The sequence below is a fragment of the Maylandia zebra genome, linkage group LG13 (assembly GCF_041146795.1).
Source record: "Maylandia zebra isolate NMK-2024a linkage group LG13, Mzebra_GT3a, whole genome shotgun sequence".
NCBI lineage: Eukaryota > Metazoa > Chordata > Actinopteri > Cichliformes > Cichlidae > Maylandia > Maylandia zebra.
Genome location: NC_135179.1, coordinates 4,450,493 through 4,478,073, shown reverse-complemented (window position 1 = coordinate 4,478,073; position 27,581 = coordinate 4,450,493). Strand labels below are relative to the sequence as shown.

Sequence of the window (27,581 nt, the reverse complement as noted above, 5' to 3'; positions counted from 1 at the left end):
TGACTGTTTGTTCTGATATTTCAGGTGTGCCCAGCGAGTGCTTTTGTTCATCCACTATCCTGTTATCAGTTTATTAAATTACAATGCAATAAAGATAAATAAGAATAAAAAATAAGGCACACCTCTAAGATGCCTACTGAGTCGAGTGATAGCTGTCCTTAATCTGTCACAACTATTCAAGCTTCTTCTAAGTTCATGATGAGTACTAGGGCTGAACGATTATGGAAAATAATCTAATTGCGATTTTTTGCCCCAATATTGCGATTGCGATATGCGATTATTTTTTAAGGTATTTGTCTTCTGTATTATTAAACAAAGACAAGCAATACATCATATAGTATGGCCAATACTATATTACATTAATTTTAAACTGTTCTTTCCTGGAAGACAGACCTCTGTTATGATGACATGAGGTGATGCATGAATTGATGACTGACATTTTTATTTAACTTCTTCAATCACAACAGTATATTTGAACATACACAATAGTTTATTTTTAGCTTACAAACATCTGAGCATAAAGTGCTGACAAGGAACCCTGGTGTAAACATTAAAATGAAAGTCAGTACAATGTGCAGATTGCAGAAATATACATAAACAAAATCAGTGGCTTTACCACACTCAGTTTTTCGACATCTGTGAACTACTAGACAGTCATTCAATTAAAAAATAATATTAAATAAATAAAACTAATAAATAAAAAATACACACATCTTACTGATCTCTGCAGTCAGTAACATTACACATAAAGTGCAAACATAATAGCAATTGTATAAACACACACACAAACACGCCTTTAAAATTTAAAGGCGTGAAATTGGACGGTCTAGCCTTCTGATTAGCGTCACCGCTGTCTCGGTGGAGTTTAATAAACTCGGCCGTCTGCTTCTTGCTATCTAAAATATAACCAGACACTGGTGTAAATTCTCGACTGTCTCATACTTCTGTTTAATAAGTTTTCTGTTTGACGTTTAGTCAGCTGTGTGAAAACCAAGGAGGAACCCACCCGGGAGATTAATAAAGTTTTATTTTATCTAATCTAATAACTTTAATCTCAGCCAAACCGATTTACTCACGAACAAACAAAACACTGAAAAAAGCCCAACAATAACATTTTTAGGTTGTCTAAGTGACTTATATATTACGTTTAACCCGAGCAGCGAAACTCCGCGGTGATCTGAAAATGATGTGCCGGGAGTTGTGCCGTTCTCGGCCGCATCAGTAACCCTCGAGCTCCCGGCTAGCTGTCGAGCTGGTGGGTAGCAGACGCCTCTGAAAACGTCGAAGCACTTTTGCAAATATGGGATATCTTGATAAACCGAGCAGATATTTGATGTTTACACAACTACTTTCTCGCCTGAAAATATGTTAAAAGTTTATTTTGTGACCCAGAAAGATTAGTATGAGTAATTTTAAAACTTAGTAGCGGCCGCCATTGCTGGAAACTGGAGTTTGGCTGGGCCGCGCTATGAATTCTGGGATATGGTAGTAATTTGGACAGCCTTCGGCGCGTCGCTGTGACGTAATCGGTCTACAAATGCGGCCTCAGGAGGATGCAGCCCATGAATTGTATAATATAATCGCAGTATAATGGCAGCCTTTGCGGTTAGAAAATTGCACTTGATCATGTCGCGATATTATCGCAAATGCGATATATCGTTCAGCCCTAATGAGTACGAATGTTTGGACAGCGCTATTATTATTTTTTTCCTCCAGTGTCACGATGGGTGTGATCCTCTTGTTCTTACTTGGGTTTTGTGTATAACTGGTTCTTGTACACAAACGTCAGTTTGTTTCACAAGCAGCTTAATCTGTGGTGAGGACTTTATGCAACTTGACTTTTCATTCACTAGATTTTGAGATGCTGGAAGGTAAAAATAATTCAGCAGTTTATAAGCCCCACACTTTCTGCTCCTGTTTCCATTCTTTGTAAATGGCACCATTTGTTGAGCATCACCTCCAAACTGTTGTGTTTTGCTATCATTTTTCTGTAGATGACTAGAAGTTTAATCACTTCTCCCTGTGTGTTGTTTAAACTAGGCAAAAATGTTTGCAGGTGCTCAGCTGCTTCAATATTCTTTCGTGTAATATCGAGCCACATGTGTGTGCGTGCATGCGTGTGTGTGTGTGTGCGTGTGTGTGTGGGGTGGGCTTTGTTCCTCTGACCTACTTAAGTTGGTTACTTTGTCCTCCCACTCTGATGAGAGTGGGGCACACACACTCCACAGCAAGCCCTTCAATCGGCCAAGGACAGATTCATACTGAAGGGTTTAGCAGTCTTATTGATACAGCAATATCAGAGCGATTTTGGAAAACCATCTTTGTATTGAGTTTTATGATTCGTTTGAGCACTGTAGACTAAATTCCATCTGTCCTTATGCTGTTTTGAAATCTGATGAGTCGCCATCTGAGAACTTAATGTAATAAACTCTAGCTATCATGCGTGGCACGATTCCTGTGGGACTAAATGGAAAAATTGCAAATTTTTGATTTGGACTCTCAAACAGAATTTGGCCTCACTGTTTGGTAATTTCTTGTGTGCGTGAAGCTTGGGCACAGTAAAAGGGTCAACAACCCACACATACATATACTCATCCACCCGTCCTAAGTCCTTGTCTGTTGCAATGTATGTCACATTGTTATTGTGGGCTGTCTGCTAGCTGTGATACAGGGGGTGGGAGGCAGGTCTGGATCTGATTATCATGCCTTTGCTAATGCAGACACATGAGCTGTTGTTGTTGTAAGAGATGAGAGTGCTGGTGGAAATATAAGTTACATTTATTTTTCTAACTTTTCTGTCTGTGTTGTCTGTAAGAAATACTGACTTTAAAATATTTATTTAGATTTGACGCTAACATTGCTTTTATGAAGTTACAGTTGTAGCTCACTGGCTCTCAAGTGTCTTGGTTCTATAATAAAACCAACAAGGAACCATTAACTACTAATGCGAGCTGTGTAGACTATTCAGAAATAGCACCTTGGCTAATGCACAATGTATAGTATGTGGGTATCTTTTTGCATTGGTTTCTGAATTTGCAGAGAGAGCGACTGTAACCAGAATGTGTAAGTTGTCCGATTACCACAAAACCAAACCCGTCTGCTTGCCTGCAAGATGGACTAGAACTAGCTAGTTACAGCGACTGAACTTTCAAAATAAAGGCCTTTTCACACCAGGCGTGTAAAATCTGTGCAAATATTTCTGTCATTAAAAATATTTCTCCGACCTCCCATTTTTAATGGAGCAGTTTACACTGACTGCGTAATTTCACTGGATAAATTTGCAGCATTTGAACCAAGCTCGATATTTCGTGTCATTTTTACAGTGCATAATGAGAGTGAAGGGATTTTCCATTAGTAAATCAATCATGTCATCATATTAGACGGATGGAGAAATTAACTGAAATCACAGAATATACCTGAGCAACTGTCACTGGCCAATATGAGTCAAGTGTTATCTGTGGGAAACATGCTTGGGTGACATCCTCTAAAAGCCTGTACTCTGCCATGTGCAGGGTGCTGATTGGTAGAAAGGTCAGCTTGAACACAAGAGGATAAAGTCCAGGAAAAAGCAAGGAAAACATTTAATATTCAGAAAGCGTTGATGAGAAGCACAGACAGTGGCTTCAGTTGAGAGTTTTCTTATTAACTTGTTTCGCTTCACTACAAAGATGTTCTTTGTCTATTATGACTTCTGTCTTCTTGTTTATCAGAGGCAGAATAAAGGATCAACACTGTGAACATGAGTGGCCAACGTTACTGTTTTTCCTTGTGACGATACACAGCTGTAACATGTGGGTGTGAGTCTGCAACGTACCTACGTATGGATGGTATTTTTATGTGTGGGTCATTGCTCAGTGTTATTGTGTAGTCAGATCTGGACTATCACCAAAGTCTGGCGCCCCGCTCTGCTCTAACATTAACTCCAGCAACTCCACTAAACAACCTCCAGACGCCTTTTACATCTAAGACATTAGAAGCAGAGGAGCTCTGGAGGATAGCTGTAGATTAGTCTTATAAAACCAATGAATTTCTTCTATGTTTTTTGAAGGTGAACTAGGTTTTAATTGCATGCATTATGTTCTAAAAACTGTTCTTGTTAAAATGCGCGGAAGCCCTGGTGAAGCAAAGTGGTCCTGAAAACAAGTGACTGCGCTCAGGCTCAGCCTGCTCTGCATGAAGAGAAGTTTGCTGCCCTGTTGACATGCACAAGCATAGCTAATGTGCTCTGACTGGATGCAGTCTGAACAGATGACAACTGGAGATTTTTTTTTAAACATAACATTTGAAAACATCCAGATAAATTTCTTTAAAAGTTAGTAAGTGTAAGCGTGTAAGGATCACTGGGATGGAGACCCAAAAGAAAGACAGCAGAGAGGAAAATGAGCTCCAGACTGGACTGGAAAATTGCTTCCCCCTCACTGAGTTTGTCCACTGTGTCACCACCTTTGGCTGTTGACCAGACATTGTTTTGTCCTTTAAACATCTTGCTGGGTTGCTGACCTCGCACACAGAGGCTGGCTCCTTCACAATAAAAGCATTTTTCTGGTTCACTAGAGAAATAGTGTTGAGGTGAACAGGTTTTGTTGGTTCGATCAGATAAAACTTTCATCTGTTTTTCTTAATGTGTTGTTTCAGGTGTTGTGTAGCTGCAGAAGACTGAGCGAACCATGGCACAGTTCCCAACCACGTTCACAGGTCAGTATTTACATGTGGCTGACTTAACAGAGAGCTATAGTGAACGTTTTCTCTCAGTCAAGCTAAATGACAACATCAAGAGTTCATCAGACAAACCACATCTTTGAAGTAGAATAAAGTCTCTCACATGACGCCCTCTAAATAGTGTGTTAGCCGTACAGCAAAGCTGATATTGTTGCTACTTTGGATACTTACATTGTTCTTATATTTTCAGATATATTTGTTTTATGCCCATTTTATGCCAAGTAGTAAAACAATTAATTTTACTTTTCTGGTAATATAGTTTTGGGGAGCACTGTAGCTGAGTGGCTATGAGTGGATGTAGCTCCTGTCAAAGAAAACAACAACCAAGTTGTTCTAAAATTGTAGCCAAAGAGATCTCCCATCACAACAACTAAGAGATGGAGGCAAAGGCAGACTAAGTCGAATAGTTAAAAAGCACACAGACTGAGATTTGTCAGACCATAGACTGTGAGCTGTCACCCAAAACACATTACACTGAATGAGGACCAGCATTGCTTGCGTTTTGTCATCAGGGGAACATGCTGGAAATAAATCTCTGCAGCTAGAAGCATTTGAGGCTGAATGAATGTTTGTACAGTTTTTTCTTTAATAAAAATAGAAGAGAATTAAAAAACACATTGCCAGCAGGATAATTGTTGTGTTTCTGTTGAAATGTTGTGGCAGAAGCTTCCAGCACAAAAGACAGCTGACAAGTATAATTTTTATCAACAGTTACAGAGAAATGACTTTCAGTCCGCAGTGATTTGTCTTTCATTTTCCAATGAACTAGAATGACTCACTAAACATTTAACTCCCTTCTCTTCCAAGTAAATGGAAGTAAGACAAATGGTAGAAAGGTAGTGCAATTCACAGAAAATATGGATTTATGCAAGAAAAGATGGATATTGTGTAGTTTAAATTCCTGTTCTTGTATTTTAAATGTATAGTATTAAAAAAAGGGCATACACACCATATATATGTAGTGTGCAAATACATGAGATATTCTTTTTTTCATCGTGTGGTGTCTTTTATAGTTATAACAAAACTTTTGCACCCTGTTCCTTCTTTTATCTTCTTTCTTAATTTCCTTGAATTATTACTTTGTCCCTTGTGGGGCTCTCTGTGGGATTTTCGTGGGTTTGCTGCACTGTGTAATGTTCTTCAGCAGTAGAAACATGAATGCCATCAGCAGCGGTCACTTTACTTTAGTCAGCTGTGAAGTGTTCAGAAAAGCTGTGGCTGCACAATGGCAGAAACTGAAAGGCTGTAAAGAGAAGAGAGCCACCAAAACTGCAAAGTTACCGCCTGTCACTGTAACTGTGCTGGAACTGGATTATCTTATCTTTGTTAAATAATTTTCTGTATCACAGTTAACACCAGCACGTTGTATCACAACATCTCTTTATAGCTGAGGGTAGAGCATGAGGGCTGGTGAAGCAGAAATGGCTTTTTAAGTAGTAAACTCAGTGATGAGAGAAGCTCACATTATTTCTGTCAACTGCTGATGAATTGGTTGCATTCGCATGTTAATTACGCACTCAGTTCCTCATCCATTCATCTCTGAGTTGGCACTCTGTCCAACCCTTATAGGAGCTATATAACAGGAAGTGAGACTCATGACTAATGCATTCCTCTCAAGCCTCCCTTTTCTTCCTGTCTGTATCTGACTTGGGCTCGACCTCTGTGGTTGTAACTGGCTCTGTGTGTGTTTGTTGTTTCTTATGGATGCGTTAGGTCCAGATGTGTTTCTGATCTCTGTGGACGAGAGAGCCAAACATGACCAGCAGTTTCACAGCCTCTCTCCGACTGCTGGGGGTTTCATCACAGGTAACACTCTCTCGCTCTCACACAAACATGGGTAAGGGGTGATAGGGGCATGCACAATGCCAGTGTCACGTGTTTTATTATTGGCTCTGTGGGGAACTTGCTGTCCAGGTGTCAAATGTCCTAAGTGCTCGATGTGCGTTGTGGGAAATGTGGTTGGATCAAAGAAAACTGGACTTCATTAGGAGAAATCATCACAGCCACTAGAGCCATGACTGCAATTTAATAGTAAATTCATCCAGTTCAAAATCTCAATGTGCCTCACAAATACAGCTGTTCAGATATTTGCTTAAATGCTGTTATTTGAAGAATAAAGACAAACTTTAACTGTAATTTAACACATAATGAGGCAAAGCTTCATTCAGGCTTCAGACTGCTTTAAACGGTCACTCTCAGGCAGCTGTTTCTCCTTTCTCTGTGTGAGTCAGTGAGAGTGGATATCTTTGACCGAAAGAGCTCCACCCCACGTGCTCTTCCCAAGCTGTTTGTGACGGGCAGCAAATCAGAAGACAGTTGACTCACAGGCAGTTGATGTTGTACTTAAGAACAGGTAGCATGTGCCAAAAGCAACTTCACAACTGTTGCTTTGGTCAGACTGGACGCACAAGTTTTTCAAGCGGGTCGGTCTCTGTGTGCACTTTAATGATGTAAGAGTGCAGGCGCACAGACTCCCGTGATGAGGCAGACGGAGATTGTTGCAACCAAAAAAATAAAACTGTTTCCTGTTTCAATGACTTCTGCTTCTCTTCCAGTGCTGATGTGATGATTTATTTTTCCTGAGTCAGGCATGAGAAAAACGGTCACATGGCTGAGTTGCTGTCACAGTTTTCGGGAACAGTGATCAAAGTGCCAGGCTTACCCGAAACATTAAAGGGAGAAGGAAAAGAGCTTGTTTCAGACAGAGGATGAGCTGAGGAGATGAAGAATCAAGGGGCAGACTCACTGTTGTTTGACTATTACACATTGTGTTGCTTCTTAATTAACATGCTAAGGAAACACCGCCTACAAAACCTGTTACTGTTTATCTAGAGCTTCTAATCTATTTGTTTTTGTAATCGAGTAACGTCAGGAGGCAGTTTCTCACCTCCTGGAGTTGGACCATTGTTGTCTGCAGGACCCTTGATCTAACCCTTTGGCATTGTTTAGCATCTACTTGTCAATCACACCCCGCTGATCACTGCCCTGCTTCTGCTTGTGTACCTGCACAAGAGCCATAGCTCACCAATGACTGGCTTATCTCCCAGACCCTACCCCAGGGTTGGAAAACGGGAATTTGAGTCCCAGTTTAAGAGAAAAAGAAAACCAAAAAAACCAACAACGTTTTGGACTGTGAGTCATGTAAAGCTGCTTTAGTTCAAGAATGAAAAGTTGGAAGCCATTTCATATCATAGATTATGTTTTACTGATTCAGAGAAACTTCAATAAGGTTTGACTATCTGCATTTTATGATTTAGTTGACATTGTAATAAAGGTCAGAGGTCGTTTACATTTAGATTCTCTGGGCTCTGTGGTGATCTCACATTCTGTCTGTCTGTCTGTCTGTCAGGTGACCAGGCCAGGAACTTCTTTCTCCAATCAGGGCTTCCCCCGCCCGTCCTCGCCCAAATATGGTGAGTCACATAGCCAGGAATTAGTCAGCTCATTTATTACTCTCCTTTAAAAGTTGCAGACTATTGTCTAAGTTTTTTTTTTTTTTTTTTTTTTTGCACCAGTGGTTTTTAATCCATGTCAGATTTTACCCCTCGTTAATGTTTTAAAGTGCTCATGCTCTGTGTGAATCTGCAGGGCTCTGGCTGACATGAACAGCGATGGCCGAATGGATATCCACGAGTTCTCAATCGCAATGAAGCTCATCAAGCTGAAACTACAGGGTCACCCTCTGCCCCCATCGCTTCCTCCCAGTATGAAACAACCCCCGCTACCTTTACCCCCGCAGACTGGTTTTGGTAAGACTGACACTTGAACTAATTCCATGAAAAATAAGTGAGCACCTTCCCGTTTTTCTGAGAATCAGCAATACCTGTTACTGTATTTATTCAATTTATAAAGAAACTAAATGAATCTCTTCTACAAGATGAGCTGATTGAAAATTTCATTTGATATAAACCTGTTTTGATCAGCCACAAATTTATCTCCTGAACCTTTGATGTTACGAGGGCTCAGAAGTGTCAAGGAAAAAGCAGTTGGATCAGATCATTGGAGTCAGGACAGTTCATGGGGCATCTTCATTTCTTAAAAATACTGCAGATAACTTATAATAAATAATTGTCTTTTAAATTAACTTATATATAGTGATAATGGTCCTGCCTCCTTCCCTGTGTGTACAGACAGCATCATCTTGTCTTCTCGCTCTGTTTTTAACTCAGGCATGCCTCCCATGGCACCCATCGCTACTCCTCTGCCCGGCGTGCCCCCGCTCCCCTTGCCTCCTCTTCCCGTCGGGGTTTCGCCCCCACTCGTCTCGTCTGCGCCGCCACCCCTCCCACAGCCCATTGCCAACGGAGCTCCTCCCACGGGCATAATACAGCCTATCTCAGGCTTCTCCCACCCAGGTAACAGTGGAGAGCATTGTCGTCACATCTTTGTGATGCGTTCCATCGCTAAGCTTGTATTTACACATAACAAGCTTAATGTATTTACATTTCAGACATTCACACGCTCTCTTATCTCTGCATGAATGCTTTTCTAAGACACGGGTCACTATTTTGTTTTTAAGTTAGAGGCTTCTTAGTAAAATTACACAACAACACATGCAGTTCACCAAGTCCTAAAATGCACTCCTCTCTGTCGCTCTCAGCTCCCTCTTCGTTTAATCGGGCCAGTACCAAGCTGCAGAAGGGCTCGTCCTTTGATGCTGCTGGGTAGGTCAAGCAATCCAAATGTTTGCACCATTCTGAACTTGGTGAATTTAGCTGTTACGTTCATGTAAAAGTCTGCTGTGCACTTGAACCTATAGTCCTTCGTAGCATGTAGTTTTTTCTTTAATTATAAAATCTCATTGGTTTCTCATTCTTGCTTTTTATTCTGTTGTCCTCCTCCCAGTGCTCAGCCCCCTGCTGACTGGGCAGTTCCTCAGTCCTCCAGGCTGAAGTACAGACAGCTTTTTAACTCCCATGACAAGATGATGAGTGGACACCTCACTGGTACTCACACACACTCACATGCTGTTGATTGTCATCATGTTTCTGTTATGTTTGCATGTAAATGTGTGTGTCTTTCTCTACATTTGATGTACGTTTGTGTTTCAGGTCCCCAGGCTCGCACAATCCTGATGCAGTCCAGTCTTCCTCAGACCCAGCTTGCCACGATATGGTGAGTACACTTGAATTTAACCCTCCATATCAGAACAGAAAACAGCAGTCCTTTAAATCTGACTTTTTCCTTTCATGTTTTTCCCCTCAGGAGTCTTTCAGATATTGACCAGGATGGAAAACTGACAGCTGAGGAGTTTATCTTAGCTATGCACCTCATAGATATGGCTATGTCAGGGTTACCGCTGCCCCCTGTGTTACCTCCAGAATACCTCCCACCATCATTCAGGTAAATGCTGAACTAAACACGAGGATGTTACTGACAATGTGCTGGTCACTTAAACAAGAACCAAAAAATCAACCTCCAAACATTTAAAAAAAGAAAAAAGAAGCTAGAACTGAGCACAGAGGTTACATGTGGTCATTAGGGGTGCAACGATACACAAAACTCACGGTTCGGTACTTTGGTGTCACGATTCGATATTTTTTCGATACAAAAAACAATGTTCATGCCTTTTTAATTTGTCATTTATTAAAAGTATAAATATATATTTTAACTCAAAAGTACAGTTTTTAAATTTAATGTTGCTGAAACAACAAAGTAATTAAAATAATAAATCTATCTGATGGAGAAATCACTCATCTTTGGAAAAGAGAGTTTATTACAGAGAAATGTCTCTTTCCAAAATAAAAGCTATACTATCCGCTTCTTCTGGGCTATATTCTCAGCAGCATATTAAACATATCAGGTCCCCATAAGGAGAATCACGTGCTAACAGCTGTCTAAATGACTCTGGTAAAGTTTGTAGCATGCGTGCTTGTTGTTTTTGTCTGCTTCCACTTGTCTTTGCACTAGGATGATGTCGGAGTAAATGTGCAGTCATATTCGTCGTGTTCCCACTAGTGCTGTCAGCGTTAATCTGAAATGACGTTAACGCCACAACACAGCAAATCTCCGTTAACGAGCTACCGCGGATCGCCCCGTGCATGGGGCTGGACGGCCAACATGTTAACGAGCTAACTGTGCTAACGCACTAGTTCTAGGGCTGCCACAAACGATTATTTTGATAGTCGACTAGTCACCGATTATTTTTGCGATTAGTCGACTAATCAGATCATCATCCACTGGACGTAAAACTACAGCTTATTGCACCAGCAGCATCTGCTCTTATATAACTAGCATTAGCTTACAGCTTTAAGTGTTTAAGGTCTGTGCTAACTAAAAATAAAGACAAGATGATAGTTTATTAAATTTTAATGAAATCTGCAGATTGTTTCGGTGAAGTTTAATCAACTCCTTGCTATCTAAAATGTAACGGGACACCGGAGTAAATTTTCCAGCATCTCACACTTCTGATGATCAGCTGTCTGCTTGACGTTTATTCAGCTGTGTAAGAACTATAACTTTAATCTCAGCCAAACCGATTTACTCAGGAACAAATAAAATACTAAAAAAAGCCAAACAATAACATTTTAAGTTATCTAAGTGACTTATATATATTTAACCTGAGTAGCGAAAGACCGCAGTGGGTTTGAAAACGATCTGCCGGGAGTCCGGTGTTCTCACAGCTCTAGTGACCTTGCCCCCGGCTCGCTATCGAGCTAGTGGGTAACAGATGTCTCCGAAAACGTCGGAGCGCTTTTGAAAATATGTGGTGTCTTGATAAACTGAGCAGATATTTGAGGTTTCCACAGCTACATTCTCGCCTGAAAATATGTTAAACGTTTATTTTGTGACCCAGAAAGAATAATAAGAGTAACATTAAAACTAACTAGCTGCCGCCATTGTTGGAAACTGGGCTGGGCCGCGCTATGAATTCTGGGACAGAGCTTCTTCTTCTTCGGGGTTTAACGGCAGCTGGCATCCTTGTACATGCAGTGCTGCCATCTTCTGTTTCAGTCCGTTATTACACTCTTAAATCCTACTAATTCCTGCGTCTTTTGGGATCTTACAAAGCTTCAAACGACGCGTCGACTATTAAATTAGTCGTCGACGATTTTGATAGTCGACGTAATCGTGACTAGTCGACTAATCGTGGCAGCCCTAACTAGTTCCCACCCATGTAATTGAGCATTGCGTGGCACATCCAACATACTGTTTTACTTTAGTCCATGACTCGCTTACCTTCAGGGTCATACGTCACATGAAAACCAAAATAGTTCCAAACGCCAGATCTGAATGAGGGTGGGGGAGGTTCAATTTGCCATGTTGCAACGACAGCTTAACTTCTGTCTCGCTAGCTTGCCCTGCGCTCAGTGAATCTGCGTTCGACTACTCCGCCTAGGCTGCACTGTCGAGCGCAGATCCACTGAGTGCTCAACACAGACAGCATCGTCAGAAGGAAAGTTGATAAAATAAATTAAAAATTTTGTATTGTTCGATACATATGCGTACCGAACCGAAAGCACTGTATCGAACGGTTCAATATCGATGCGAATATCGTTGCACCCCTAATGGTCATACTAATCTGCACTGGTATTTAACAATTACTTCTTGATGAGACTGTTACACACATATGAGCTCATAAGAAACACCAGCACCACCTCTCTCCAGTCATGTCATTAAGGCAGACGATGAGTTTTCCTTCGACCTGAACTAACCACACTGGTCTCTGTGTGCAGCTGGAGTCTGTGTGCAGGGACCTTACAATCATATAATAACCACATAATAGTAAAAATAGACAGTCAGTATTAACTTTGCTCTCATTTTCAAAAAGGTTTCTTTGGAGTTAATGATGTCAGGTGATCAAATATGTGAGTTTTATTCTGATTCAGCATTACAAAGTGAAGTGTTGCAATCCCTGCACTGGAAAAAAATGTCTTGCAGGTTTGGTTTTTATTACTCTGAAATTTATGACTTTAATTAAAACATTTTATATTTGTTTCTGGCATTTGCCCCTCGATCTTTAATAGTTCTTTTCCTTCAGTGCCCCTACAGCTGACCACTTGTTACATGCTAAATGCAAAGATGCAATACTCGATTATTGTTTTGTGCGGCATTGCTTATTTTAAATGATAAAGGTTGAAAGATCTGATCGGTCGTTGTTCGTCCCTGTGTGTGAAAGGCGTGTGCGCAGCGACAGCGTTCAGTCGGACCAGAAAAGCGTCCAGGAGGAGATGGAGGAGGAGACGGAGACCAGCCAAGATAAGAAATTACCAGGTGATTCGTCCTAACCAGCGAGTACACGCTGTTTTATTACTGGCCAAAGTGGAATTAGATTCACCCTGAGCTGCTACTGACGTTTAGACATCATTGACTTATTTTGGCTTCTGCAACCTTCAGTAATTTTGTAATAAACTAATATTATGTGACCTGTGTTTTTCTTTTTGACCTTTTTGTGGCCACAGTGTTCATTATGCTGACAGAACCTAACCGTGCTTGTGTAGTCGGCTCTGTTTTCAAGCTTCTTCCTCTCATCTAAAATGGTTCTAGCAGTTTCAGTTAAATAATTTACAAACCATCTATCATAGCCCACTTCATAAACGTCCTCTTTGTCTCCCTGCAGTGACATTTGAGGATAAGAAGAGGGAAAACTTTGAGCGAGGGAATCTGGAGTTGGAGAAAAGACGTCAGGCCCTGCAGGAGCAACAGAGGAAAGAGCAGGAGAGGCTGGCTGCCCTGGAGAGGGAGGAGCAGGAGAGAAAGGTTTGCTCTTTTCACTGTGCACTGCACATTTGATTTGCTCATGGTTTAAGGCTTCTTTATGAGGCCGTAAAATAAACAGCGCTTTCAAAGTTCTGGCTACAATCTCCTGCGTCAGTAAATTATTTAATTCAACTCTTGAAACTTGGAGGATACGGAAACGCATCGGGGTGACGCGTGACAAATACCGGTTTGTTTGTTCTGCCAGCTCATTTCTCTACGTTTGTGCTTCAGGAGCGTGAGCGTCTGGAGCACGAGAGGAGACGGCAACAGGAACTAGAAAAACAGCTGGAGAAGCAGAGAGAGCTGGAGAGGCACAGAGAAGAAGAGAGGCGCAAAGAGATAGAGAGGAGAGAGGTATGATAGAGAGACAGAGGGAACATCTGCATTTTAATTAAAGAGCCAAAGCTGGGCTGAAGCATAACTGCTGCAAACTTGTAATTAGTGCTGCATACAAGCGCATACCAACCCCCCCCTAAAATCACTCACAGCAAAGTGCCCGATTCACACCGCTGCACCAGATAACTAGTCATGTGTAATCAAGTGTATGATGTACTATATGTATATAATGTTTAACCTCCAGTCTTTTGTGTTGTTGTGCAGTTTCTTTATAAAACTGCGTCCTGAGCGTAAACAGAACTTTCTGTGTCTGTGTGGCAGGCCGCTAAGAGAGAGTTAGAGCGCCAGCGTCAGCTGGAGTGGGAGCGTCAGCGGCGGCAGGAGCTTCTGACTCAGAGAAACCGAGAGCAGGAGAGCATAGTTCTGCTCAAAGCCAGGAAGAAGACGCTGGAGTTTGAGCTGGAGGCTCTGGTAATCAAAAATACTCAGTATGTCTGTGAAGGTTCTCAGTCATCCAGGTCATCATAGTCTAAGGAGCTTGGAAAGAAAAGCGTCTGGACTTTAAGTTCCTTGAAGATGTTTCACCTCTCATTCAAGAAGCTTCTTCAGTTCTAAGGTCAAATGGTGGAGAGTCCCAGATTTAAACCCAGTGGGAGTAACCCCCCAAAGAGGGACAAAAGGACCCCCTGATGATCCTCTAATCACATGAGCCAAGGTGTGAAAGCGGGTGTGGGTCACAATCAGCCAGGGTTTCTGGTGAGCTCGTTGTGAAACCTGGCCCCACCCTATCATGTGATTTCCTGAGGTCAGATGGCCCAGGGTGTGAGTGGGCGTTAAGGCGTCTGGGAAGGGAACTCAAAACTGGATTATAGATGGCAGACAGTTGGTGCCACCGCCTCTGTTCATAGAAGCATCTATGTCCACTGTGAACGACCATCTTTGAACAGAGGCGGTGGCTTACGACACCAACTGTCTGCCATCTATAGTAAGTAACTGACTCTCAGAATCGTCGTTGCATGAAACCATCAGACTGCTGCTGGTTGATCACTGTCCTGCCTCTTTGTCAGACTGTTAGTGTCAGTAGGTCAGACACAGCTGATAATGTGACAATAGAAAGTTGGGATTCTACTTTTTTCCTTTCAGTGTTCTAATTTGGAAGAAAAAGATGGAAACTTCAGCATTTATGAACTGATGTTTTCATTAAATCAGACTAATCACTGCTAATAAAGCTACAGGATTAAGGTTAAGTGTCATCTCATTCTTCTGCCCTGAGGAGATATTTGGTAAAGTGGAGGCGTGTTTTTCATGAGGCTAAAGGGTCTCTTCTGATGAAGAATCAAACTCAGCAAGTGATGAATAGAAGATGAAAATAAATCTGTGAAAAGTGGCTGAAACGTGGGGTCAAACATGAATCCACACAGATTAGAGCAGCTAATCCAGACCTTTTTTCTTTTTCCACAACAGAAAAAGCTAAATTAAAGATTTTATCTTCCATCAACATGACTCGAGTTTGGATTTCACTGTTTTTAAGTATTAAATGTGATCTATTCTGTGTGTTTCCTCCAGAATGACAAGAAGAGCCAGTTGGAGGGTAAACTGAAGGATGTTCGGTTTCGTCTGTCGAATCAGAGGAAAGAGGTGGAGCAGACGAACCAGACCCGAGAGACGCGCATCACTGAAATCACGCTTTTGCAACAACAGCTGCAGGTGTGCCAAGCAAACAAAACCAGCAGCTAATGAATAAAAGAATACAGTTCTGACCCCACTGACGACCGGCTCATTACTGTGTACGTGTTAACCCTTTCTGCTGGTCTTTCTGGCTGCGTGCAGGACTCCCAGCAGTGGTTGGGGAGGCTCATTCCTGATAAGCAGAGTCTGAACGAGCAGCTGAAACAGGTTCAGCAGAACAGTCTGCACCGTGAGTACCGCAGACACTCGGCTCACATGCAAACATTATCATTCATTCTTGTTGTGGAACAGCTGAAATTTCGTCGCTACGACTTTTAATTTCTTTTTTTTCCCCACTTTTTAATTCAGTTTAGTTTCAGTTTCCAGAGGAGATTTTCTTGTTTCAGTTGCGTTTTTATCCCTCAGTCGCAAAAGGCTTATGGAAGTTTGTAGTTTGTGAACGCGATAACGGCGCGATTTTGAAACTGATACCATAGGTGGGTCTACTCGGAGGCTGAGGGGTGGCGCTTTTATCTTCATTTTAGTTAACTCAAATGTTTTTTAGCATCTAGTTTTTAGTTTAAGGTAAATGTTTTAACCTTGGTTGTGATGCCATATTTTGTTTCTGATAAAAACGTTCAAAGTAAATGTTTTGTTTCAGATATTACAATTTTTAAAAGGGATTAGGAGTGCGTACGTTTTACCTTGTTAACTGTCTGTTCTGCTAATTACTGCGTAGCTTGGAAACTTTGATTTATTAACTTGCTGCTGTCTCATGCTGTCTGTGTGTGTGTGTACTTAGGTGATAGTCTTTCGTCCCTGCAGAAGGCTGTCGAGCAGAAAGAGATGAGCAGACAGCAGCTCAGAGAGCAGCTTGATGCTGTGGAGAAAGAGACGAGGGCCAAACTGCTAGAAATAGACGCTTTCAACACTCAGCTGAAGGTAAAGAGACAAATGATCAACAACACCATGCAGGACAGGAAAGCCACAAACATACTGGGCAGGGTTTTTCCTGTGTACGTGTTGGCATCCCCAAAAGAGACAACGTAAAAGACATTTTAACCATTATTTAATATCATGGTTCACTTATTCTAGCATAAAATATACTAAAATGTATAACAGTTGTGCTCACGCGTGTCATTACCCCACAGGAAAAACCCAGCCAGGAAATGCCAGGTCACAGTATTATGTGGTTTGCCTAATAAATTAAAAGAGTTTAACATAAAAATAACAGATGTGAATCTAATACTATGTTACAATGAGACGTTTGATGCACACTGTGATATTTGTCTTGTTGTTGTTCATTTTTGTTTGGAAGCTGCGCTCCATTGGTGTTTTCACACAAGTGTGAGGATATTAACGTGCTTTTTCCAATTCACCTTATATATATCTCTGTTAAAATTGCCTATTCTATTTAAATAAACCTAACATTATTAAATCTGTTGATTATAAGAGTAAATAAAATCTAATTTTGGTGCTGAGAAGCATATTTTATTTCCTTGTAACGTAGACGTGAAGTAGCTGCATGTTTTCTGTCCAGATAAATGCAAACAAAGTAATTTCTAACGCAGTAGCTGTTTTTCTGACTGAATCACGTCCTGTCCATCCCTCATGACTACATCCTCACAGCTTGGTTTGTCACAGTTTCCATGTTTACTGATGTTCTATTTATACCTGACTGCTGCTCTGTTTGTGTTCATGTTGCTGTTGTTTTCAGTGTTAACGCTGATTGGCGTGTTTTTGGAGAGTGTACGCAGGAACACTGAGTCCAGCTGCTTCGCGTAGCTTTCACACAGTTTACTACAGAGAGATGAAGATTTTATTCCTCCGGAATTGGATCACTGCAGTCTGTTTACGTGTCCCAGAGCACCTTTTGTCCCCGTTTCTTATTTATTTCCTCTGGATTTACCCCGGACAGCGAGACAGGTCAGAGAGGGGAGAAACAGTCTGCTTAAACAAGGAGGAGAATGAGAAGAAAGGGAGGATAGCAGAGACTAAACAGACCACAGTAAACTGATTTTCTTGCAGCTAATCTAATAAAGTTGACTCTCAGTTGGATTCAGTGTAAAAACCACGATGCAGTGATTGGGTAAAGCCTAGCAGCATAGGAGCAAACGCATAAGCGGCGTATGTAACCATTTCTCTGCAGAGGAACACGCAGCCGTCTCTGAGTGGTGTTATTCTTTGCAAACAGAGGCAGAGGCCACTGAGACATAATCGATATTTGACTATCCTTCCCTCCACCTTCCTTTCTACGCCACTTCCTCTCCCTGAAATCTTCTCTTGTCACTCTGCTGTGCCTCATCCGGCACAATGCACCTTCTGCCTTTTCTGCTTCTATTGGCTGTCCTCGTCTATATTTTGTTCCCGTTTCTTCCACCTGTATTTCTTGCATTCATTTTCTCCCTGTTTTACTCTTTGTTTATTCCACATAATAAACCCTTCCTTCTATATTTTCTACTCTTTTATTTTATTTCCTATACTGGCCTTTTGCTCCCTTTCCCATGCCAGTCTCTGTGTGAGTTCTATGCCAACCACTGTGCCAGGATAGATGCCCTGCGACGCCAGCTTCAGGAGGAACAGAGAGGGAGACAGGTAGAGCACACTGCCACTGCTGGACTGGGGTGGTACTGCAGCTGGGACATACTCTAATATAAAACAATATCAAATTCTGCAGTTAACACTAAGCCATTAATGGCAAAATCTGGAAGAAGGAGTGGGTTCTGCATTTTGATTGGACCTGATTTGGCAGATTATCAGAGGAATGATTTGAACTAAAACACTGTACACCCTCTTGTGAGAATACTAACCTGCAGGCTTGAAGTGTTTTAGTCACTTTAGAAGGCTTTGCTGTCCTTAACACCAACAAACCAGACTTCTGGTCTGATTTGTGGTAACATTTCAGTGCATCGCTTGTACTGCACTGTGCTGTCCCTGCCAGCCAGAGAGATGTACCGTGGCCAGTCGAGGTCTTGTAATTGTCGAGCTGTGACGCACCGATGTAGTCTGTGTGCTGTTTATTGCTAATCTCACACGTCAAAGTCAGGAGAGCCTCTAACAAGGAGGAGTGCACCACTCGCTACTGATCCCGGCTCTGTAGATGCACTGATGAAGCAGCAGGACACGACTGACACAGGAAACGACAAAGCCTTTAATAAGGTTGTAACGATTCTGACTCGGAGACGGAAACGTCAACACGAATGTTTGCTGCTGCTGTTAATGCCGAGTTAAAGACTCGAAGGTGACATTAACATCCTGCTGGTAGCTTTAATTCATTTTAAGACTTTTTTTAAATGCAGGATTTTTTGACATCTCTAAAGATTATTCACATGATGAGTAATCTGGATATACATGAGAATAATGTTTATTTTTTTGTTCATCTATTTCTGATTAAGTGATCATGCCTGCAGTAAAAAACATATTTATCGAGCGTATGTTTGTTTTAAAGGCAAAGCAGGAATTAAAATGGGTAGAACCGGTTTGAGCAAGCTTACTTACTAAAACTCTTACTTATGATCCAAAGCAAGGTGACAATTAGAGGCAGCCAGCGTTTTACCTCTGATGAAACTAACAGCACATTAGTCATTGCAGTGACTCACGAGAGCCTCCCTTCATGAGTCAAGGCCATATTGTGCAAGCCTGCTTTTCCTTTAGTGTCTCAGAAGAATCAGACTGCATGAGGTTACATGGACTAACCCCAACAAAAATGACTTGGTGTGTACAGAAAAAAACCAACAAAGAAATCTACTGACAAATATTGTGTGTGTCTGTGTTTTGAACTGTGTGCGTGTGTGTGTATACATATATGCGTGTGTGTTTCAGCACCAGGAGCAGGGGCAGCTGCAGGAGTGTGTGTCAGCTGTCAGAGTGTGTCTGACTCGGCTAGACCACGTTATAAAGGTCCATGAAACAAACCAGCCTCCCATCACGCCCCTCCTCCTGTCGCCATTCTTTGCTCTTCTTCTTCTTCTTCTTCCTTCTTTTCCTCATCACTCGTCTTCCTTTCTGTCTCTTCTTCTCTTCACCCTAAATTTGTCATCCTCTCTATCTTTGCCTCTGATCTTTTGTTCTGTTAGGCTGGTGTTGGCTCACTACTGATCCAGCTGGCTAGCTGTGCTGCTGTAGTTAAAGGAACAGTTCAGCCCAGAATCAAAGTTGGTCTGAGTTGCGCCGTTTTTGGAGATGATCGATGACTCTTTAATAAAATGAAACTAAATGAAACTCACCTTTTGAAAAGCAAAAACCTGCAGGTTTAGATCTCACCCTGGGTCAGCCACACCTGAATCAAAGGATTAGTTCATTACCAGGCCTCCGGAGAACTTCAAGTAATTTAGCCATTTAAATCAGCTTTGTTGGATCAAGGACACATCTTGATGCAGGACACCAGCCCTTGAGGCCTGTTGTCCCCCCAGCCCTGACATACAGGGTTTCCAGAATTTCTTACTACACCTGCCGGCTTGGTGGACGCAGTCAGCAGTAAACTATGTAGATTTCTTCAATTAGCTAACCTACAGGACGGACAATCCTCACACAGGCACACATCACTGGGTCATGCCTGTCATGGGTCTTTGAATCTGGATGTCCTTGCTCTCACTAACTAGTTTTTTTGATATAACTTCTTGATTATAATAATATAAAAAACAAAACAGAAAGTAAACACCTGTAGATTAATGCGTAGATGATGATTGTAACTATGCAACTCACACCAAGACAATATAGACTAGAGAGCGCTACACACCGGGTGAAATGTGTGTATCCATGATGATAAATTATGGTGAAATGTCCCTTCACTACAGCAGGTATATTACTTTAGGTGACTTTATGCTGTTGCTATGCTGGGATTTACTAGATTACAGATGCTATACTGTAATCCTAAAGCCTGCGTGCTACCAAATTATGTTTCAGCCAGACACGTAGAAGGTACTAGAAGTTAACCAGCCTAATGTGGCAATAAACTAGACCTGATCTGGACAAACGTTTGTGTTTTTGTGTGTGTATGTGTGTGTGTGTGTGGTCTCTGTTGTTTCGTGTATCCTCCACTTCCTGTTTGAGGTGATGTGGAGGTTTCTGTCTTCACATTTGTAGTTCGGCTCGTTGTGTCTCTCGATTGCTCGTTTCTGGAGGTTTCCTCACATCGGTTGTTTGGCTGAAACACGACAGCTGCCTTGTGTTGTTGTTATAGTAACAGAGTGTGTTCTAATGGCACAGCTGGTTGTCATGACTACACAGAACTGCCCCTTTCACAGTTGCATCCCTTCACTTCCCTTCAATCCCCCTCCCTCCCATACATTTTTTTTTTTGACCTCTAACCCATCCCACGAACATACTGTGCGCCGTGCAAGCTCCGCCCCACCACCATGACCAGAGCCCTCTATTACGGGCCGGGTCTGTTTCCAAGTCACATCCCTTCCCACGTACTGATAACATATAGAAAAGTTTGTTTTTTAATCATACTCGGACAGAAACACAAGTTGCAGGGACTTGAGTGCAGGCAGCTGGTCCCCCACATCACCACCATTTCCTTTTTACGGCCTATCTGATTCTGGGGCAGAGCAGAGACGCTATTCTTGGATACCTCGTGGTCCTTTAAGAAGAGAGGTGGGGACGTGCCTGAAACACCTGAACTTAAGAAGTAATTTCTACCACTTGTATCGGCAGTCTTATCTTTTCAGCTGTGATCATTAAATCGACAGCTTCTCTTTCACACTCTGCGCTCCCTTCACAACATCAGCATCACACTCATAGGTGATGAACAGTATGTGCATTCAAAGGCTTGTTCCAGGAAAATCAGAGAAGCAGTGGAGATAAAATAATGTCACCTGAGCAGTAACAATAAAACAGGATTCTATAAGGACAAATGTTCCTTGCCTCACTTTCTTGTTGTGTAATAACTGTTACACAGTGGTGTAAAGTGAGTGCATTTTTAGTTGCGATGAAATATATTGAGCCTATTTCACACCTTCACTTATTTGTGTTAAGTCTGCAGCATCAGAACATCCTGATAAATTCACAGAGGAAGTTCAAAACTAGCTTGAACTGAATAAAGGGAAACTCCACGAGAAAGAACCCTCATGGTAACCATTGCCTTGTTAACCTTTCTGTCACTTGGCTGTTCTGAGTGACTTACACTGAGTCTCGAGGAGAGACGCTGCCAGGTGTAGATATAAAGGTAATGCATGACATCCTAAACTTTGGATCAAATCTGTTTATGGTCATGATCAAAAGCAGCAGCCGCCATCGCTCCACAAAAAGCCTTTCATGAAGAGTTGGATGATCTGTGCCTTCCATTGCACATCAGCTCAGAAAGCTGTAAGCCCCGACGTCAGTGTCTTCAGGTTCTCTGTGACATGTGATGTTCTAGTTCGAGTGCAGTGACTGGTTAAAAGAAATGAGACTTCCCAAACAGAAGGCTTCAGTTTAGCGTCCTGCCTCGTCCGTTTTAGAATAAACTAACAAGACTACCAAAGTAAAGGGGCGGAGCTTGCCTCGCTCACCTGACTAATACAAACGTGCTGCTACTGCCGGTGTTGGTGTTCTTGTTTGTTGTCGTTGGACGCCCTTAGCAACCAGCCCTGTGACCCCACTTCCTCCTCATCGCTTGTTCCTTCCTGTATCCCGTGATGCTTTGCAGGAGCTGAGGGAGATCCACACCCGGCAGCAGAGACAGAAACAGAAGGAACTGGAGGGAGACACACACACACAGACACACACACAGTCTCACATACACACCCCGAGCGAGAGGAAGTCCGCTGAGCTGCAGGAGGGCAGGTAAGAGTCAAGTGGAGATGATGCAGTACCAGAAAATGCAAAAGTCAGTCACTCAGCAGCCATCTGGGCCATTTTTTCTGTGGTTGTTTTGAAGCATTATACAAATTAACTTTAATTTGAGTGGTTAAAATTGTATTTGTGGAATTGCTTCTCAAATCCAGTTGAAAAACTGCTGGAAAGTTTCGCTGAACTTGCCCCAAAATCAGAGTTTTAAAACTTGTTTTAATGATCTTATTTCACAGGTTGTCGTCAGAGGAAGGTGCCGCCTGGAAGGAGGAAGCAGGAGGCTCTGCTCCACAAGCTCCAAGCCCCGCCTCCGTTCCTGCATCCCACGCATGGCTAAACAGAGTGACGCAGGAAGAGGAGGAGAGGAAAAGGAGAGGGATGGAGGAGGAGCAAGAGGTCAGGAAGGGAGCAGGATCGACAGAAGAGAAGGAGGACGAGGGAAGAGGCAAGAAGGAAATGCAGGACAAACTAAACAAGCTTTTCAGCCAGCCGGCTGACCCCTGGGCGTCAGCAGGTGTGTTAACACGTGCATTTAGTGCTTTGGCCACCGGCGTGTTGCTTATGTGAAATCCTTTTTTGTATTCATGTAGAAGGATGACAGATGTCTGCTAAATAATGCGTAACATGCAAATAAAATGTCACTATTTCACTGACTTCAAACTGGAGCTCAGACCTCAGCATGTCCCATAACTGTCACATAATTCAGTTAAAAATGTTCCAAAATGACACAAACACCAAACTCACAGTGTGGAGGTTCAGTTCCTCTGCTTGAGTTAACTGAGATGACACCCAGCAGGTGTCGGTATCCACCTGTATGTCACACGCGGTTGTTATGTAAGTGGAAACTATCCATAGACACGCAAGCTGGGTTTTCACTGGTCTATAAACACGACATCTTCACAGCTGATTTGGGGTATTTTAAATTTACACTGTGTGAGAAGAGACTCAATTTTGGAGTCAGCCTCAAGTGGCAGCTACAGGAACTGCGGCTTTTGCCACTTCTGACAACTCGGCTCCGTGATGACGAATTTCTTTTTAGCCCTTTGAGACTGTGACATCAAAAACCCATTGACTTAATCATTCAAAAAACCTGTGTGCTCTGGTAGGTGTTTTTAAAAAAGCAGAAAAGCTTCTTTTATATTTCAGGAGAGAAACGAGTGCACATAAACACACTGAACTCTGAATTTAGTGCTAAAGACCTAATTCCTGTCTAGCAGGAAGTGCTTCACTATAAAGCCTTTTCATTTGCTCAGCAGTGATCTATTCTCTCTTACTAATAGTTTTATTTTTCTGCTTAGTCACAGTGGAAAAAGCTCCAGGTCCCAGTTTATTTGACCAGAAGGCTTCAGCCAGCGCCTTCGACCAGCAGCAGCAGCCGGTGAAGGTGGTGTACTACAGGGCTCTGTATCCGTTCGACGCTCGTAGCCATGATGAGATCAGTATCACTCCCGGAGATGTTATTATGGTATGTAGTTTGCAGAAAAAGCTGCTCTCTCAGATGAATTCAGCTAAGCTCACTACAGTCAGTGATGGTCACGTAAAGGACTTCCACACACGTGTCTTATTGCCTGTGTTGTATTTGTTTGTGTTTATTCTTTCTGAAGGGTGTGTGTGTGGCTGTGCGGTGTGTGTATTAACGTTTTCCTCTCTCCTCTGCTGTGCAAACTGAAGGTGAAGGGGGAATGGGTAAGTTCTTGCCCCCCCCCACCCGCCCAGTGATGTACCTCCACCAATCACAAGCCAGAAACGCTTTCATCTCATGTCGCCTCCATGTTCATTCATTTTCAGTGGATGAATGTTTGTGGTTTTTGTTTGTTTAGTTTTTGTTTGTTTAAGTTATTGCAGTCAGATCTGTAATGTCGTGCTATTTTTAGTTAGTGTGGAAACCTGTGAGTGTGCTTAACTATCAGCCAAAGACTGGTGACTACAGCACAGAGGCTATTTTAATTCCCACATAAATAAACTAAACAAATAAAATATCCCAGCTTGCAGTTTTCCATTTTTCATGTAAACATATCACATTATTCCGTCCCACTTCCCTGTCACCATTTTAAGGAGGGAAAACAGAGGAAATATACTTTTTAGCTTGTAGCCACATTTCAGTGAGATGTTACGTATTGCAGTGTCGTTTCTGACAGATTGGGGTTGGGACCATGAGGAACAGGGGGGTTACTGTTTAAAATGGAGGTTTCAAATTTATAAAGTGCATTAAAAAAAAACTCATACTTGTTTTATTTTTGCCCAATTTGACATTGTCTCCTTGTGCATCTCTGTAAAGCTTCTAGCACTCCTCCTACCTTTAGATTGGTCACTAGGAGCTTGTTTCTACCAACTGCATCCTCACGTGTTTCAGTACAGCAGCAAATTTAATACATTCTGGTAGAGGGAGCCGAATCTGAGACGTAGGACTGTGAGTGAGCAAAGACTGTGCTGGTGTGGCCAAGAAGTCAAAAAAAGATTTAGTTTAGCTGCTAAAACCTGCATGGATTCAATTTTTCATCTGTATTTAATACAGGAATACTTTGTTAATGGCTCTGTGGGTTTTTTTCTTATATTTATGGCAAATATCCTAAAATTTACAGATGTAGTTAATTGGGGTTTTCAGCTATGGTTTACCTGTTAAAAATCCACCTCAAGGCCACCGTAGCAGTAAACCTGTTCTGTCTGTCTGTATGTTAAAATACATGCCTGCCCATGGTGCACTGCTCTGTTTGAGGATATCCTAATGTCAGAGCTGCACAAGGATGCTTAGGAGCCAAATTTAAATCGGGTGTTGTTTTCGGGCAGAGTCGTGGGACTTTTTGCCCCTCGTGTTGTTTTTTGCATCATTTGTCCACTAATCAGGATCTGATCAGCTGCTGCCGTTTCCACCGTTGTTATTGTTTGCGCCACTCCCACCATGAACATGACACGTGCATCTCTATCCCTTGCGTGTCATGAGAGCTATCCTAATCCTGTCCCTGTGCTCTGATAGGTCGATGAGTCGCAAACAGGTGAGCCCGGTTGGCTGGGGGGTGAGCTCAGAGGGCGGACCGGTTGGTTTCCTGCCAATTATGCAGAGCGTATACCTGACAGTGAAGCGCCAATCACGCTGCGCTCCACAGTCTCAGCCACAACCTCCTCAACCCAGCAGCCGATGACTACGCCCCCTCCCGCCCCAGGACACACCGCCTCCTCCACCACGTCCTCTTCTAACAGCAACTGGGCGGACTTCAGCACAACGTAAGTGCCATTAAAGTCCGATTCGCTGACATTTGACGATTTGTTTTTCCGTTACTGACCCACAGACACGTCAGTCACATCATATTAATATGCATGCTTGCAATATTTCCAGCTGGCCCTCAAACACAACCAGCCAATCAGACAGCGAGGGCTGGGACGCGTGGCCCACCTCTTCGGCCAGTCAGAATCCATCTCTGAGCGTTCCCTCGGCACAGCTGCGACAACGCTCTGCCTTCACTCCCGCCACCATGACGACGGGTTCCTCTCCTTCTCCCGTACTGGGACAGGTAACGACAGAAACAATATTTCTCTGGTTTTGCATCTCTTTCTGCTGAGAGTAACGGCTGTGATTGTCTGTGTCTCTCAGGGAGAGAAGGTCGAGGGTCTTCAGGCTCAGGCCTTGTATCCCTGGAGAGCCAAGAAGGAGAACCACCTAAACTTCAACAAAAACGAGGTAGAGATCTCCTGATTACTAATTTCTTTCTCTTTTTGTTGCGTTTTAATTGTAATAACTGAACTTTTTATTTGATGCAGATAATAACAGTGTTGGAGCAGCAGGACATGTGGTGGTTGGGTGAACTGCAGACCGGACAAAGAGGCTGGTTCCCCAAAAGTTACGTGAAGCTCATCTCCGCCACCATGACGGCTCCCCCTGGTGTTCCAGCAACAGCAGCACGCAGCAAAAACACTAAGTACGTCAAAAAGCTTCCAGGCTTTTCCTGACACAAAGCACAGTTTAAACAAGCTGTTATGTTGTGACACTGGGCGCTTAAAGTGGGCAAGACACCCAAAGTACAAGGGGACCTGCTGACTTTGCTCACATAAAAAAAGAAGAATTATTTCATGTATTTAATGATTTTTTTTCTTATCTCTTTGTCTCTCCCAGTGAAACAGGAGCATCGGAAAGCCCGCCCAATGGAAAACGCCCCTCCCCCTCCCCAACAAAGCCTTCAGAGTCGGGTGAAGGTAACGAACGCAAATGTGGGCGAGTTTGCTGAAACGTCAGCGAGCTTCTCGTCACTCACTCTGTCTTCATGCTTTCATACAGAATACGTGGCCATGTACACCTACGAGAGCAATGAACAGGGGGACCTGAGTTTCCAGCAAGGGGACATCGTCGTGGTGACGAGGAAAGAAGGCGATTGGTGGACGGGGATGGTCGGAGGAAAGACTGGAGTCTTTCCATCCAACTACGTCAAACCACGGGACTCCACATCAGAGGTGAGAGCTCATTTTGAACAAATTCGGGGAAGAATAGAAGATCTTCAGGTAAATATTTCTAATCACTGTGACTCTGAATCTTTGCCCACAGTCACTGGGAACAGCAGGGAAGACGGGAAGCCTTGGGAAGAAACCAGGTAGGCCTGTAATGTTACCAAAATGCACTTTTCCTGTTTTCCTCAGAATACCAAACTGAGTTTCCTTAATAAAAGTGTCAAACTGACCAGTAAATATCTTAATTCACTCTTCGTTGTCCTTGTTGTGCCAGTTGAAGTTAAAGCCATGTGAAAGAGAACTTGTCTGATTTAAACCTTCAAAATAAAACTCACATAGACCAGGTGTCAGAGACTAAAAGAAGAAAAAAAATAAAAACCCTCATCATCTTCTTCCTGTTCCTGTTCAGAGATCGCTCAGGTGATCGCCCCCTACAATGCTACAGGAGCAGAGCAGCTGACTTTAGCCCCAGGACAGCTCATCCTCATCAGGAAGAAGAACCCAGGGGGCTGGTGGGAGGGCGAGCTCCAGGTACACAAGACACAACCGTCACTTAATCTCTGCCTGAAACAGTGTAATGAGGTAGAGAAGGATAGGTATGATGGGAAACGCTGACATGGATTAAATGAGACACAAATATTCACCAGATAACTGAGGATTTTTTTTAAATCTGTATCATTTTATTTACAGAACAAAGCTAAAGGAATTACCTGCTGTATTTTGTCATTATGTACATAATGTGTTTTACATATTGGTTTGTGACTGATGGCATCCTTTGATTTTATTGGTCCAGGCTCGAGGGAAAAAGCGCCAGATTGGTTGGTTTCCAGCCAATTATGTGAAGTTGCTGAGTCCCAGCACCAGCAAGACGACGCCCACAGAGCCCACACCTCCTAAACTGGCCCCTGCCAGCACAGGTACATCCACACACAAAGAACACAGAAAAA

At 42.6% G+C, this 27,581-nt stretch overlaps 1 protein-coding gene across 5 annotated transcripts in view; it reads left to right on the top strand.

Moving 5' to 3' along the window:
* itsn1 (intersectin 1 (SH3 domain protein)) overlaps window positions 1–27,581 on the top strand; it is a 52,251-nt gene that overhangs the window by 8,784 nt on the left and 15,886 nt on the right. Inside the window, exons 2-32 of one of the 5 annotated variants that reach the window (XM_004553553.2) lie at window positions 4,636–4,695; window positions 6,433–6,525; window positions 8,069–8,132; window positions 8,308–8,468; window positions 8,889–9,074; window positions 9,320–9,383; window positions 9,565–9,665; window positions 9,771–9,834; window positions 9,925–10,062; window positions 12,839–12,933; window positions 13,280–13,419; window positions 13,651–13,773; window positions 14,077–14,226; window positions 15,322–15,462; window positions 15,586–15,673; window positions 16,226–16,365; window positions 17,935–18,018; window positions 19,246–19,323; window positions 22,055–22,191; window positions 22,434–22,711; window positions 23,496–23,662; window positions 23,869–23,883; window positions 25,172–25,419; window positions 25,532–25,706; window positions 25,787–25,873; window positions 25,954–26,111; window positions 26,306–26,385; window positions 26,468–26,640; window positions 26,732–26,777; window positions 27,044–27,165; window positions 27,428–27,551. In XM_004553553.2, the coding sequence (XP_004553610.1) occupies window positions 4,668–4,695; window positions 6,433–6,525; window positions 8,069–8,132; window positions 8,308–8,468; window positions 8,889–9,074; window positions 9,320–9,383; window positions 9,565–9,665; window positions 9,771–9,834; window positions 9,925–10,062; window positions 12,839–12,933; window positions 13,280–13,419; window positions 13,651–13,773; window positions 14,077–14,226; window positions 15,322–15,462; window positions 15,586–15,673; window positions 16,226–16,365; window positions 17,935–18,018; window positions 19,246–19,323; window positions 22,055–22,191; window positions 22,434–22,711; window positions 23,496–23,662; window positions 23,869–23,883; window positions 25,172–25,419; window positions 25,532–25,706; window positions 25,787–25,873; window positions 25,954–26,111; window positions 26,306–26,385; window positions 26,468–26,640; window positions 26,732–26,777; window positions 27,044–27,165; window positions 27,428–27,551 (3,748 nt within the window). In that variant the 5' untranslated portion in view covers window positions 4,636–4,667. The remainder of the gene's footprint in view (window positions 1–4,635; window positions 4,696–6,432; window positions 6,526–8,068; window positions 8,133–8,307; window positions 8,469–8,888; window positions 9,075–9,319; window positions 9,384–9,564; window positions 9,666–9,770; window positions 9,835–9,924; window positions 10,063–12,838; window positions 12,934–13,279; window positions 13,420–13,650; window positions 13,774–14,076; window positions 14,227–15,321; window positions 15,463–15,585; window positions 15,674–16,225; window positions 16,366–17,934; window positions 18,019–19,245; window positions 19,324–22,054; window positions 22,192–22,433; window positions 22,712–23,495; window positions 23,663–23,868; window positions 23,884–25,171; window positions 25,420–25,531; window positions 25,707–25,786; window positions 25,874–25,953; window positions 26,112–26,305; window positions 26,386–26,467; window positions 26,641–26,731; window positions 26,778–27,043; window positions 27,166–27,427; window positions 27,552–27,581) is intronic. The other 4 variants (XM_012919707.2, XM_012919706.2, XM_012919708.2 and 1 more) reach the window with 4 other exon arrangements.